The sequence below is a fragment of the Phytophthora infestans genome, genomic scaffold, assembly GCF_000142945.1.
Source record: "Phytophthora infestans T30-4 supercont1.1 genomic scaffold, whole genome shotgun sequence".
NCBI classification, from domain to species: Eukaryota; Oomycota; class Peronosporomycetes; order Peronosporales; family Peronosporaceae; genus Phytophthora; species Phytophthora infestans.
Genome location: NW_003303758.1, coordinates 3,795,996 through 3,810,688, shown reverse-complemented (window position 1 = coordinate 3,810,688; position 14,693 = coordinate 3,795,996). Strand labels below are relative to the sequence as shown.

Here is a 14,693-nt window from a genome sequence, read left to right as displayed (position 1 = left end):
TCGAATCGGAGCGACAGCTCGTGCAAAGAGCAATCCCACGACGTGCAAAATCTCATGAGCTTGAATACGCTTGAATTTCCTCAACTTGGCTTCGATATCTTCTAAGTTGAGCACACTCACGCGAGGATCCTCTGCTTGGCGAGCAAGCATCTTTGCTCGACGAGATAATGCCACAGCACCAATATTCTGCTCTCGGTAGCGGTTCGTCTCATCAGCAATTCGAATCCATAGCTCCTTCGGTAAAAAGTAGAAGAACATGGCCAATGGAGAGTCTGCGTATGCGACCGCAGACCGTGTGGGTCCGCACGGTCCGTCGTTCCGTTGCAGCGTCCATCCGGAGATTCCCTGTAGTAAACACACAATCCGAAATAAGTACATTTGCACCACACACTAATCTGTATCATACGGCTTACCACTTTCCGCTTCGGCATAAGTAATCCATCCATTCTCCGCGATGTCTCGCAAATCACCACTAGTCAGGTCAAAGCGTCCCTCCTCGGGGATGTCATCATTCAAAGACACGTCTTCTAGATCTTCTACACCTTCTACTTCAAGGACCACTTCGTTGTCGTTCATCACGTCTTCGTTATCCGCGTCTGAATCGGAGTCGCTGGCATCTTGACCAGCCACCACGTTCACATCATCACCATCTGTCGGGCCGAACAATCGCTCTTTTCGGAGACCCTCCATGAAGTTGTCGCTATCAAAGACATCAAAATCTACACGATAATCCGCAGGGTCGTCACTCTCGCTCTTTGCTTCATCAGCTTCCGTCGATTTCTCTCGCGGGTTCCATTCTGTATCAGAGCTTTCATTTCTCCTTTCTTGTTCTGTATCCTCCGGGACTGTAAACTCCGTATCCCCATGTTCTGTATTATCCAGATCGTGGCCCTCCAAGGCTTCATCTTGTTCTGTACCATCCGTTATAGCCAGTTGAGCTTAAACTTCAGTCGATGGCTGTAGTCCTGCCGGATTCACCTCCGGCGTCAACGGAGCGGTCGCTGGAGGTTGAACACGTGCACTGACTTGAGGAGCACTTACTTCTGGAGTTTGGGCGGATTCAGTCGCCGTAACGGAAGGTGGTGGCGCGGAAATGGTGAGCGGTGGATGGCCATGGGGAGGTTCTTCCCCAACAGCTTCGTACGATGCTTGCTTGCCAATCGGACGATGTGCAGGGCCAACACGCACGCTTGGGAGTGGAAGCTGGAGACGACCGGATGCATGTCCAAACGCCATGAGTTCAGCTTCGCCTGATAAACACACCATTGTAAGTATTGAGCATTATTAGGTCAGCTAGCATTGCAACGTACCCTAAAAAAAGTCAATGCCGCGTCTCGATTCATCAAGACGTCCCTTGATTCCTGGCTTCACGTAGCGGTGATGCTTGGCCATGCGCGTGGGTTTGCGGGGCTTCCATCCGTCCTTGCATAACTCCCGCCACAGCTGCTTGAATGTCTTCTCTCCGGGGCCGTTCATTGTTCAGAGATGATTTTCGAATGGGAGGGACTGATTGCCACGCGGCAGTTTTGGGCTTTCACTCTAATTTTCAAACCTGTTCTGATTTTATATTGGTCTTTCTATGAAGAATCCCCGTCTATCTACCCTTCACCAATCCAACGGGAAGGATCTGCTGATTACCACGTATACAAATTCTCATATGCGGACTTGGGGGCAGCAGTCAACTTTGCTGGGTACTAAATCCTATTAAACATCTTATTCTGTAGGATACAGAATACCGGGTTAGAAGGGTTAAGAATACTCTGGACGGTAGTGCGCTTTACTGCTTGGGGGGTCTTAAAGCGCTCCGTTGCCCAACGAGCAAGTTCGGAGTGACAGCATGCAGGATCTGACTTGTGCTTCTCGCCCAAAGACTACTTTTGTGCTAGAGTAAGGGACATGTAGGAGGAGGGGCGATGTCCCATTGTCTTTGGCGGTAAAAATCAAAGTGTGTGTTTGTATGAAGACGTCCGATCCAAAATTTAAAATCAGATCGATGCGGCGTGTCATCCCTCCGCGAGGAGGGGAAAACCGCTGAGGTTAATTGCTAGGGTGGTGATGGGCAAAGGTAATTGCGTATCCGATTCGCGTAATCATAAAATCTGGCAGGGTATCAACTGAGACCGGTGCCGAATTGGAGGTGCACGACTGTAGTGCTGGGCGCTAAAATTCTGCAAAATCGATAAAGTAGTTCTAATCGAATTTGACAGGGATAAATTTAACCCAGTTGGGGAGTTGCCCCGAGATTGGAGCTCCGGGCACCGGGGAGAAAAATAAGCGATTCTGATTGGCTGAGAGAGTTGCCCCAGTTGACATGAAATCCCCTGACTTATATTATAGCTTCTTGAGCTGCTGCAGGTTATGGGTACGCTTGGCTAATTATACAGTCGTGCACCTCCAATTCGGCAGGGCGGACCATATCAAAAGTGCCAGGGCATAAGTGTACAACGTATAGCAAAAAATAAATGCAAATCCAGTGCACTGATATTGTTTCTGTTAATTCAGTACTAAGTTTACGTTTAGTCGGTGTGTCCGGTTTACGAATCGCGGGCGCGCAACAGCGCTTCCGGTCGCGATAGGCATCCGGCAAGGCGGCAACGTCCGCCGACCGCTTAAGAATGCTCTGGACGGTAGTGCGCTTTACAGCTTGGGGGGTCTTAAAGCGCTCCGTTGCCCAACGAGCAAGTTCGGAGTGACAGCATGCATGACTTGTGCTAGAGTTAGGGACATGTAGGAGGAAGGGCGATGTCCCATTGTCTTTGGCGGTAAAAATCAAAGTATGTGTTTGTATGAAGACGTCCGATCCAAATTTAAGATCAGATCGTCATCCCTCGGCGAGGAGGGGAAAACCGTTGAGGTTAATTGCAAGGGTGGTGATGGGCAAAGGTAATTGCGCATCCGATTCGCGTAATCATAAAATCTGGCAGGGTATCGACTGATACCGGTGCCGAATTGGAGGTGCACGACTGTAGCAGTTTCTTTCGCCTTAATACCGCTTCAGGAAGCCCATTTTATGTGAGTGGTTAAAAACTCTGCTGTTACGACTTATGAAGAGTACAACAGTATTGTTTGTATTGTTCTATTCAGCAGATAGTTATGATTTATTAATCACGTCCTAGTTAAGTCCGTAGTGTTCGATCCAAAGTGAAAATTGCAGGACCGTGGGGGTTACGGACTCAACTGACACTTCACCGTACGCCATCAGTCTTCGGAAGCTCAGTTGCTTACATAACCTATTGAGATCATACACTCGCTCGAGAAGCCTCCCTGGTGATGCTGTACGTCTTGATCATCTTGTTTTTGCTTTTCATAGAATCTAGCAATAAGCTTCAGCACATACTTGCTCTGCCTCTGTGTCAAAGGAGCTCGCAGATTCCAATGATCGTCCTGCTTTGCGACTTTGCTTCTTCTTGGCAAAACGTTTCTGGACAAACCTTCTCGTATGTTAGTATCACGCAATCAGCCCATGTACCATAAATCCGGTACAATCTCTTCTCTGGCTCCTGGGCTTCTGTCGCATACAAACCCCCAGAGCTCCCTCGACCACAGTAAAACTCCCCACCTTTAAATTTTCTTGCCATGGCTTCTATCGCGGCCCCTCAAGGTACTTGCCCCCTCCATCTCTTACTCTATGTATGCGACCCGGTCTTCTTACCTCCCTGTGGCGCTGTCCATACCTGTAGTATACCCAGAAGGTCTTAAGAAGCGCTCGCGATTAGCTGACTCATTCGACCTCTCGAGGAAGCGTCAGCGCCGCGGCGTAGGCGAAACCAACGTCCAGGATGAGGCCACCGACGCCGCTGATGTGGCCAAGTACAGCCAGCGCCATGTCGAGTACTTTGAGCAGATGAAGCAGGCCGAGATTGCCCGAATTAGGGCCGAGTATGAGCAGTTCATCATGAAGAAAGAGGCCGAATTCCAGCGGCTCGGCCAGGAGCTGCAGCATACACAGGAACGCGTGGCCGCTCAGGCCAACGATGCGGCCCGACTCCAGGGTGAAAACAAGCTGCTGAAGCGCGCCGTGGCCATCCAGAATCAGCAGAAAGAGGAGGTTCAGAACGAGAACAACGCATTGAAACAGCTGGCCACGCAGGCCGCCGAGCACATGAAGCGTCTAGAGCAGGCCAACTACACGCTGAGGGTTCATCTGCAGACCAGCACCAACGCCGGTCTCGGCCACCAGCAACAGCCACCTGATGTGTACTAGGCCATCGATGGCCACACATGACCAGGTCTTGACCTTCACTGGCCAAGGCATTCTATAGACGACCCAGTCCCGTTCTACTACTATTCATTATTCTATGGGCCGATGTTGGAGTATCAAAAGGCAGAAAGCTGCCACGATACTTTGGCTCTCTCTCCCGTGACACCGTCCACGTCGTCTGTGTCTTCCGTCACTCAGTTGGAAGTGGTCAGCCGTCGGGAAGCTTTCTACTTCGTCCTCCACGATTAACAACAATCCAGTTTCTTCTCGACGATCGACTGAGCTACCACCTGACGCAGGGCGAGTAAAGCACTTACTTTATTTCGCAAAAAGCATTTAAACCCCACAAACATTGCCTAATGCCAAACCCAACGTGTCGACGTTGCATCCGATTACTTTTTTTTTCTCTCTAGGCCGACGCCTTCCTTGAACGCCGCTTACTCGTTGGTGAAGCTGACTCGTCTACCTTGCCTTCTTTATCTTCCTGAGTGTGCTGGAAGTCTTGAGTAAGTTGCGACGCCGAAGCTGCACGAGCCCGAGCAATGTCTTGGAAGCCAAACATTGCACGCAGCTCAGCACGGAAGACGAAAGCGATCAACACCAAGATGACGACTGCAATGGTTGCTGCAACATGACGACGCTCCTGTGCGGCGTTGAACTCGTCGATGTGTGCGTAGCGGTTCTTGAGGTGATACGGCAGTTCGAACTGCGAGCGTTTGGGCCAAATGGACAGGAAGAGTTCGTGCAGGATCTGACTCACCGCAGTCGACGGGTTCTTCATGTCGTCGTTGATGCACACAAACTTGGTGCGTCTCGCTCGCGTGCCCATCATTTGCTTCCACGCAAACTTGTAATTGTCGCTCAGCATGTGGAACGTCACCTCAGTCTCCGACATTAATTCCACCTTGGTCTCGTATCGAACGTTCTTAACGAGCGCGTCACGTACCGAAGGACATCGCTCGAGGTTCTCCAGAGTGATGTACGGCGTTAACGTCTCGCTAAGTCGCAGCGTTCCCTCCGCCGTCGGAATCTCACGAACCTTCTCGCGTTTTTCAGGCTGTACGCACTCACGCACTTCGCTCACGAAATCCTCAGGCGGAGCGTCACCATGTGCGAGACTCGCAGCTGTCAGCACTTCGTTCTCGTCCAGGATCCCGTTACGATTGGCGTCCAGGTATTCACTCCAGATCTCTTCCAACGTGTGAGGGTGGATCTTGACGCGATTAATGAGATAATGGAAGTACGAGAAGCTGAACTGCATGTCTTGAGGATGACGGAAGCGGTGTGCACTTGTGTCTTGAATCTCCTGTGTCCAATGGTCCTTAATCTCACGAATGATCGACTTTTGCAGCAGGAATGGCATGTGCGAAGGCACGCGACGTCGATCTGATGTCTTTGGCTTGCCGAATGCGCGGTTGTACAGCTTGTTGACAAAGCGCAGGGAGTCTCCGAACGTGTCCTTGGACAGGTGAGCTTGTGCGTCGCGTAGTGTGACCTGCGGCTTTTCTTCCTTCGGTTCAGCTGTACCACATACGTCTGCGTATTCGACGTCATCCAAGCTTTCATTAGTAGACACGACGTGTCCAAGCCCGACTGCCGTCTTGATGTTCCCAAAGAAGCGACTTAAGCCACCCACGAGTCCACTGGCCTGAGCTTCACGCTCTTCCTTCTCGCGCTCGTCACGTTGTGCCAGTCGACGCGTCTGAGCTTCACAAGCCAGTCGACGGCCTTCTTCTTCCTTCTCCTTCTGCACATCCACCTTGGCTTCATCCTTGATGGGTGGGCGCGGGACGGGTACTTCATGCGGGTAGCAGATTCGTGGTCGAATGCCGATGAGACGTCGGGTGGTGTCAATACAACGGTCCAGTAGCTCAAGTAGCGCCGGGTCGTCTCCTGTGTACGACGTGTAGACCACCTTAGGCTTGGGTGGATGCAGCTGAGCCCACAGTGTTGGTTTGTGCATCAACTCCACTTCTTCAGAGTGATAGTGACCCAAAGCTAGAGCGAAGCAGTAGCGATACCGCGAGGGATCAGCTCGGTCCGCATCAAAAAAGCAGATTTGGCCGTCAGCCACCTGAGGACTCGTCTTCCACTCCTCCAGCAGTTTGTCCACTGCATCGTAATCAACTTCGCTATTGGGGATACCAGTGGCCGGGCCGCTTGCCTCAGGAGAATCAGGAGTGTTTGTTTCACTCTCCTTCTCATCGTCTTCTAGCGCTCCAGCAGCAGAGAGTACAGCGTGGGCGTGGTTCGTCAAAACTCGCACGGTAACAATCACACCACGGTTGTCTTCCGCAAGCCGGCATTTCGTGATCCCGCCATCGTATTCAGTAACTTCAGCCTCCGTGCTGTCGTCCTTCTTAGCTTCATCTTCAGTAATATCCTTCGTCTTGTCATTCTCCTCTTCAAGCGGATCGTTTGCGACAGGAATAACTTTATCTTCAGCGTGGTTTGCACCTGATCTGGCGTCTACTGCAACATTCTCCTTGGCCTTACTCGCTTCGGTATCAGCTGCAACCGCAGTATTTGGCTTCTTCTTCGGAACCTTCAATTGACAAACATCGTGGTCACTCCAGTCGATATCCTTCGCGTCGTTGTGAAGCCGCAAGTCCATGTTCCATCCGAGGTTTAGAGTATCGCCGTCATTCAGCTTCTTTCCCGTCACGTTAAACGGCAGGAACACTTCAACAAGCGGCACTTTGCTAGCCAACTTGTCCGCAACAACAGCGATCTGTCCATCCGACAGCTTCTCCTCGCCATCTTCTGTCTTCGTTGCAAGTTTAAGCTCCGGTTCGTCGTCACTAGACGGCAGAACATTGCGGAAAGTAGCTTGTCGGAACCCAAACGGCAGGCGGATGAGTTGTGGCCGGATACTGGTGTTCTGGAACGTGGACACGCCGCTGGAAATCTCTTCAACGTCTTCCACTTGAGCAGAACTCGTAACCTCTTCAATCGAGTTCTTCCCTCGCACCATGGAGAAGTCCAATTGAATAGGAGAACCCTCCGAATCCTCGCCAACCACTGTGATCTGGACACTACTCGTCATCGCATGAGCGTCCGAATCCCGTCCAAACACTAGCAACAGCACCATTTCCTTCTCGTATACAGAGGCGAAGCGAACAAGCTCTTCATTGTCATGTGCAGCACTCATAATGCTCCCATTGACGCCAAACGCATCCGTTAAATTCAAGTACGTAGCGTTCACGTCCAATGGCACCTGCACGAGTGTGTGATTCATCTCGATATCAGCGGACCACAAGTCCTTGACCAACGGGGACATTCCCTCGGCTTCCTCCTCATCAACATGAGGTCGGTTTCGGTCATAAGGCTTCACCACTCTGCAGTCTCCTCCATCAAACGCACACGAGCTCACGTTACACGTCCGATCGCACATTCCATTGCCCAGCCACTGGTAATGACACAGTCCTTGACATATGTAGTTGCCGATCTTTGGTGGTTTGGGCGATTGTTCTAAGATACTCGCGACCTTTTCTGCGTCACAATTTACCGATCCATCCAGAGGGTTCACGTCACATCCACAGTCTCCCATATCAAAGTCACAGGCTGTAACATTGCACTCTTTGTCGCATCGTCCATTGGCCAAGCTGCTCTCCCAGCATCTGTTGGAGCATTGCGGGATTTCCCATGCAAAGTAGGCCTTCTGGACTCCAGCTTGACTCACAAAGTCCTCGGGTCGCACTGGGGAGCCCAAGAAGACATCGTCGTTAAAGTATAGGAACATGTCACTGAGTCCAGGGATGTTATCCAGATTCCACTCAATAGCAGGCGAAGAAAACACCGGCAAGTGGCTCTTATTGGCGAAGATGTCGCGGTGTTTGACGATGCTGATCTTGGGGGACTCAATGTCGAGCCACGAAGGGATCTGGCCGTCTGTAACCACGTAGATGTGACGGACCCAAGGTGCATATTTCTCCAATGAACGGAGAGAATAGCGGAGCTCTTCGTTGTCTCGGAAGCGATTGTCCGAGTTCGAGTCGTCTTTGCCTTTAATTTCCGCCTCCTGGCCCCACACAGGCAGCGGCTGGCCGGTCAATGAAGCGATCCAGTGTTTGTGCCAGAACTCCTTCTCCTGCTTCCAGCGCGGATCGGTGCCATTCACCCACGTATACACGACGTCGATGGGTCCGTAGGAGAGGAAGTCTTCAGCCTTAACACTACCGATGTTACTGCGGTCCACGGGCTCCCATTCGTTCAATATGAAGCCGAAGCATGTGATCAATACACCCAGGAAGAAGATAAACGGCAGGAAGCAGCCGGAACGGGACGAAGAAGCGCCGGAATCGGGCGCCAATGCGCGCCGAGAACGCGACGACATTTGTTACGTGGCCAACTTTTGTCAATAATGTGGTGACGGATATTCGGAATTAAGGGAAGGGATGGTCTACATGAACATTACGTAAGGTGGACACTAACTATCTATGGGTCCTCCTTGGGCTTGGGCACAGGCTTGATCTCGAAGTCGTCCAGAGTCAACTTCTTAGTCATTTTCTGCACGTAATAGCAGCACCAGAATGTCAGGAATGTATATATATATCCACTTCCAATGTGGTAATTGTTAACGCACCTTGTGCTCTTCCTCCAAGTTGAACAAGTGCTCCGATTGACTTTTCACCATGTGATCTCTCGCTTCGTACTTGCCGCCAACAAACTATGACACGACCAGCACCGACAGTCCACAGCTCATTTTAATAACCAGCACGATAGTTCACAGCCCAAATGTAATTTATCTAACCTGCGTCAAGGCCACGTATCCGCCCACGATAAAGAGCACAAGCGGAAGACCAGCCGTCGCGAAGTGATTTTTCTTTTTGTGGTGTCTCTTCGGTCGTTGCTTGGACGCTTCAGCGGAGAATCGACGGACAGCGGTACGAAGCATCGCCACTTCAACGGAGCAGAAGAGTTTGTATCTTATTCCTGCGTGCGTGATGAGCCTCAGGTTTTGCGACGCTTTGATTGGACGTTAATGAGTGATCGAGCACTGCTAGAGTTTGAATTATGGCGCGGGTGACGGCGAAGCAATACTTCCTCCTCTTCAGCGCGACGCTGGGCTCGCTTTTCGCGGGTTCCAGCGCCATGCACGCGGTCCTCAAGCCCGATCTGGTGCGTCTCAATGAATTTTATCCACTGTAATTAGCTCATTGTGCTCATTTGATACATGTACTGCGTGGGTCGCACACTTGCAGACCATCCCAGACCTCAGCGAAAGCACCAGCAAACCTCCCAAGAAGAATGGTTAAGTACCAACTGCGAAGAAGCTTTGTAAATACCAAGCTTCTAAATAGTAATACCATCCATACAAATAGAGAAAGCTCAGCTTTACGCTCCTTATCGTCGACGCTGCTTCTGCTGCAGACGTCGTTCCTGTTACAACCAAGACACAAGAAAAGGTTAGGTCACAACGACATCATCGTAAACAAATCTTACAGGGCGACGCACCTTTTCCTGCTCGCGCAGCTCGTTGAGTCGCTCTCGTCGTCTGCGCATCACTTCTTCCTGACGCTTGCGCTCTACGACCTCAGGCAGTTGATGGTACAGGCGACGACTGCGTTCTTTCATCTCGCGGCTCGAAATCTTAGTGCGACTGCCGCTAGCCAAGCGGGTGAGCAGCTGCTGCTTCTCAGGAGGTAGATCGTCTGTCGCTGGTGGAGCAGTATCACGCTTTGCAGCGGTCTTCTGCTCTTGCTGCTTGTCCCTCTGACGTTTCAGCTTGTCCCGGTGACTCTCAACTCGCTGACCAAATCGTGGATGGCGTCTCTGGAAAGCGTCAGCCAGTGACACTTCCTTTCCCATTTGATCTCCATCGCTGTCGACACTTTCACCTTCCGACTTATTTACGGAGATCAGAATCCTCTCAGCTTTCTTGACACTTTGACGTCGAGAGCTTGCAAATGAACTGCTAAATGACGCATCGCTGCTTGAATCATCATGTTTTCTCTCTTCTTCAAACTCGTACAAGTGCTGGTTCGACTGGAGATGAGCACTCCGCTCGTGAAGATCCTCAGAGCTTAATGAGGATAGAACATCATCATCATCGGAGCTGCTGCGATAATTCTGCATGGGAGGCGGCTGACTCATTTGGATAGAACCGACTGGAGGCGGCGGTAAATGACGTCTTTGCAACGACTTCACCTCGTCGGAATGCTGTTCCGAAGAAGATGATTGCGACGCATCCAATGGGCGGTCAGAGGTCTGCATGGGTCGAGGTGGGCGACTCATGTTTAGTGAGCCCAGCGGAGGCGGTGGCAGCTGTGAGGCTGTCGTCCTGATGGTGTCGAATGTTACGCGCGTCGCTCTTCGCTCTTCCACGTCGCTGGTGCTGCCACTGTCGCTGCTTTCGCCCGATCGAACCTTCTCTTGACGAACAGGAGGTTGTGTATGTTGTTCCTCTAGGACAGACTCACTAGACTTCGAACTTGAGCTTGAGCGAGTGTTTCTTCTAGACGCAGGACGAGCTGAAGTTTTGTCGGGATCTTCACGGGCAGTTGCAATGGAAGAGACCGAAGATTCAGACCAATCCATTGGCGTGGGCGGCGTGGTCATATCCTTCTTACCGTAAATCATAGCTGGTATTCGCAGATGCAGAGGCAGCGACTTCCCTACCGCCGACGTCATGCTAGCGAGGTAGTTGAAGTGAGCGTCCATCGACATGCTGGAGCTTGATGCAAAGCTTCGTTCGGAAACTACACTTTCGTTGTCTAGATCTTCATCTCGGGCATTTGCATCCTGTTGATCGTCTCCACGCATACGATTTTCTTGTCGATCATCCCCATTCTTGCGCCTTCGAGTAGCTCCAGCCACGAGGTTCAACTGGACAGCAAAACCAAGACTGGAGACACCGGAATCACTGGAAACGTCGGACAGATCATCACTATCTGTGTGAAGGTGGGTATGAACTCTCGTGGCCATGGCTGGAGCCGGCCTAGTTGCTGCTCGTTGCGCTCCTGTTCGTTCCACCGAGGTATCACCACTGTTCATGTCTGAGTAGGACGATCCAGAGGAACTGGAAAGCGGTCTGTTGGCTAGTGCATCGCTTCTCTCAGAGCGTCTACACGTTGCTGCTGAAGACATGCGACCAGGGCGATCTGTTGAGGGTTGATGCTGACTCGGGAACTGTCTGCTTTGATTCAAAGAAGTTCGTCGTTCTGCTGTCAACATTCGGCTCATGTTCGGTGCCACCAACTGGACATCGTACTCCTCTTCCACTTGGTTTTCATCTTCGAAAGCTTGCTGAGGCAGTGCGTGTTTCGGAAACATCGGTACTAGCTCATTGACGAAGCTGTCGTCACTGTATCCAGGACGCAGCTGGTCAAAGCTGTCGTCAAATGAGCTGTGAGTATCTGAAGGAGGCAGTGAGTATTGAGCAACAGACACAGCCGACTCGCTGCGTCTTCGCGCTTGATGACCCATTTGCTGTCGGTACGGGTCATGAGGACTGACGTTGACGTGAGGATGTGTATCGTTGCTGTCGATAGTGGCGGCCTTGTCTTCATCTTCGTTATGTTCTTCTGATGAGGAGAACGACATCATATGTTGATCAATGTAGCGCTGTTCAAGCGATCTCGCTCTGGCATTGACCACTTCATCAAGACGAGAAAGCGATTTCTGACTCGGAGCGAAAGATGATTCGGACGCCATGCGATCGTCTTCATCGTTTTGAACCACTCGAGAGCTATTGCCTTCAAAACTGCTGGTATTGTCGTGGATTTCTTCATGGTCAGAAGTTATAGAGCTCGATGACAAAAGCCCACGATGTTCATCGAGTGCTTGAAAATTTCTGGTACCAGGGTAATTATTTGACTCCAAGTGATCTGGATCTCTCTGCTGACCAAGCTGCCTTGGTAAGCGTTCCTCACCACGATCTCGTATACCAGAAGAGGCCTTCTTATCGCCTTGGTTCCTATCTAGAATAGCCGAGTCTTCGTTGCTCAGCGGCGCTACCACATCATGATCTCCCGATCTCTTGAGACGACTATTACGCTCTTCGTGCTCAGCTTCATCATACTCACGTTCCTCTTCAGAGTAACCTGAAAGGTTCTCTGCTCTGGAAGATGCAGCCGAGGAGTCTACACGTACATGACGATCCCCACCAATATCTGACAGGGCAAACTGCTCTGGGTCAGCTCGGTCGTCGCGCAAGCGAGTCGCTTGCTCCTGTCCAGGATAAATCTCTGAGGTATAATGATCGGAGATAGATCCACCATCGTTCACCTCTCGCTGTTCCATCGACGACGCCGCATCGGAGCCGCGTCGGGTATCAAGGTGATGTCCAGTACGAATAAGCTCATCGTCACCTGCCACAGATCTTTCAGCTTGATCTGATGACGAAGGACGACTCCCACTCGACGCTGCGATTGCAGACGATCTCGATTGAGATAAAGAAGCTTGGCTGCCGCAGGAAGCAGCAAGTACAGAGCGGTCACTAGCTTCCGCACGACCATCACTTGGATCAGATTGTTCGTATTGTGCCGAAACTGGCCCATCTCGTGGCTTCGACAAGCGATAATCCAGAACTTCCTGGAGTCGGCTCTCTAGTCGCTGGATGGAGCTGCCATCTCCTCTCATCCTGTCGGAGTCGTGGTCGAATTCCTCTTCTTCACTATCTGTGCCTTCAGGACGTTCATCACTCTCATACCTGTGCTGCCCCCCGTCATCGTCTCCTGTAACACGTACAGCGTGCGAGTCCCATTGCAAATGCCCTCTATCTATCACAATATTTCCACGCTGTCCACCAAAAGAACTCTCCTCTGACTTTTCGTTATCAACGCGTCTGCCAACTCCTGACTTCGTTGCAACCTCAACGCGTTTGTGCGGATCGCTCTTTCCCTTGGTATCTTCACCTTGTTCATTCTTACCAGGTCTTCCCGCCTTAATTACAGCAACAGAGTCAAACGAGCCCTTGTGCTTAACAGGCTTTAGTTTCACTTTAGTGTCCGCGTCAGCCTCTGTGACCTCGTCGTCATCCGATTTCTCTTGACTGGTATCAGCCAAGTCATCGTCCGTCTCGATAGAAAAGACCGACAGCTCGACCGACTTTTCGTCAAGCTCAAGCATTTGCGCAAACGCTCGCTCCGCCGTTAGATCGGGGTCGTGCATTTCTGCATCCCCTTCTCCTGCATCCAAAGAATAGTCCTGACCTCCTCTTAGTTCCTGTCCACGTGTACGCCGCTCCATTTTATCCACCAACGCCAGCCACTCCATCGCTTGTCGCCCTTGTTGCTTCGATGCGACATTCTCTTGGGCATTTCTCCCTCTGTCAACTGCCGTCTGCTTCTGTCCCTCCGCAATTGATCTATCGTGTTCTCTCTTCAGATCCAGCTCCTCGCTGTATTTCTTCGCCTCTTCCTCTCCTCTCATCGCCGTTGGGTGTTTCCGATTATGTCGAATCACCGTCACCACTGGCCGCTCCTTTGTCGGTGTCGTTGCGTGGCAATGTGTCCTCGTATGCTGGTACGACATTATGTCCTTCTCATGTGGCCTTGGAGTTTTAATCACCTCTTCAGGACTCTGCACCCTTCGCAGCCGCTCTATTTCCTCTCTGTCTTTCGCTCGTTGTATGGCCACCTCCTGCTCCCGCCTGGCCCGAGCACTGGCTTGTTGTCTCTGTTGACCACTCAAGAGCCTCAATCTCTCCATATTTTGCTGCACCTGTCTTTGTCTGGCCGTCCGCACTTGTTCCTCCTGCTCACGAGCATCTTCGGCCTCCATAGTTCGTTGTTTACCGGTAACCTGGCGGTTGTATTTCCACTTGTCTTTCTCTTCGTGGGCCTGTTCCATTAGCTCGAGCATCTTCAGGCGCGCGTTCCGCTGTGCTGTACCCATGTTCTGCAGCGAGTATTGATACCGCACATGAAGCTCCGTTAGCAGCTTCTGCTGCTCCATGTTCAATTGATTGTGGGCCCTTTTGCTCTTGCCGCGTTGCATTTTCTGTAAATTGTCCCGGTACCGTTGCGTCACTTGCTGCGCAAGACGCCGTTCCTGCTCGCGTACAGCCAGAAGACGGCGACGTCGACGTGCCGCCTCATCCTGACGTGAGTACAGCTCAATCTCACCCGAGCTCAGCGGGATCTGGCCCAGAGAGCGGTTGCGCCTTCGTCGGACAGGTGCGGCCATCGACGGCTGAAATTAAATTTGAATTTGAAGTTTAATGAAAATATTTGGGTTGTAGTTTGCAATGTGTAGCAAATTTCGGTACCGGTACATTACATTATGTTCATGTACTGTGTGTATTGTATGTACTCAAAAGTTTTCGGTGGAATCTCCATTGGGAAACTTCCACCGTGGATTGTATCCACGGTGATCCACTGGATACGCAGGCTGTCAATGACAGTCTATTACATGTAAAAGCCTGTCACTGACTCAAAACGGCTCATAATCTGAGCACAGATATACTTAAGTATGCCGGATAGCAGTGAGCAGCCTTGAGTTGAGTCACGGGTTGCAGCAGCTATGATGCCATGTAAGCCATGCCATG

At 51.2% G+C, this 14,693-nt stretch overlaps 5 protein-coding genes across 5 annotated transcripts; 1 reads left to right on the top strand and 4 right to left on the bottom strand.

The window, feature by feature from the left end:
- Nucleotides 1–3,554: 3,554 nt before the first annotated feature.
- PITG_00726 (uncharacterized protein) lies at nt 3,555–4,569 on the top strand (the record flags this gene model as incomplete). The annotated part of the gene is made up of 2 exons (XM_002909254.1): nt 3,555–3,601; nt 3,681–4,569. The coding sequence occupies 2 exons, from the start codon at nt 3,577–3,579 to the stop codon at nt 4,202–4,204; spliced, it is 549 nt and encodes a 182-aa protein (XP_002909300.1).
- A 41-nt stretch (nt 4,570–4,610) lies between these two features.
- Nucleotides 4,611–8,537, bottom strand: PITG_00725 (N-acetylglucosamine-1-phosphotransferase subunits alpha/beta, putative; the record flags this gene model as incomplete). Its single annotated transcript, XM_002909253.1, has 4 exons — nt 4,611–6,296; nt 6,438–6,542; nt 6,675–6,932; nt 7,017–8,537. 4 exons carry the CDS (start codon nt 8,535–8,537, stop codon nt 4,611–4,613), a joined length of 3,570 nt encoding a protein of 1,189 aa, XP_002909299.1.
- Nucleotides 8,538–8,638: 101 nt separating this feature from the next.
- PITG_00724 (uncharacterized protein) lies at nt 8,639–9,098 on the bottom strand (the record flags this gene model as incomplete). Its single annotated transcript, XM_002909252.1, has 3 exons — nt 8,639–8,710; nt 8,787–8,870; nt 8,955–9,098. 3 exons carry the CDS (start codon nt 9,096–9,098, stop codon nt 8,639–8,641), a joined length of 300 nt encoding a protein of 99 aa, XP_002909298.1.
- A 449-nt stretch (nt 9,099–9,547) lies between these two features.
- PITG_00723 (uncharacterized protein) lies at nt 9,548–10,012 on the bottom strand (the record flags this gene model as incomplete). The annotated part of the gene is made up of 2 exons (XM_002909251.1): nt 9,548–9,583; nt 9,710–10,012. The coding sequence occupies 2 exons, from the start codon at nt 10,010–10,012 to the stop codon at nt 9,548–9,550; spliced, it is 339 nt and encodes a 112-aa protein (XP_002909297.1).
- Nucleotides 10,013–13,106: 3,094 nt separating this feature from the next.
- Nucleotides 13,107–14,332, bottom strand: PITG_00722 (uncharacterized protein; the record flags this gene model as incomplete). Its single annotated transcript, XM_002909250.1, has 2 exons — nt 13,107–13,117; nt 13,198–14,332. 2 exons carry the CDS (start codon nt 14,330–14,332, stop codon nt 13,107–13,109), a joined length of 1,146 nt encoding a protein of 381 aa, XP_002909296.1.
- Nucleotides 14,333–14,693: the final 361 nt, after the last annotated feature.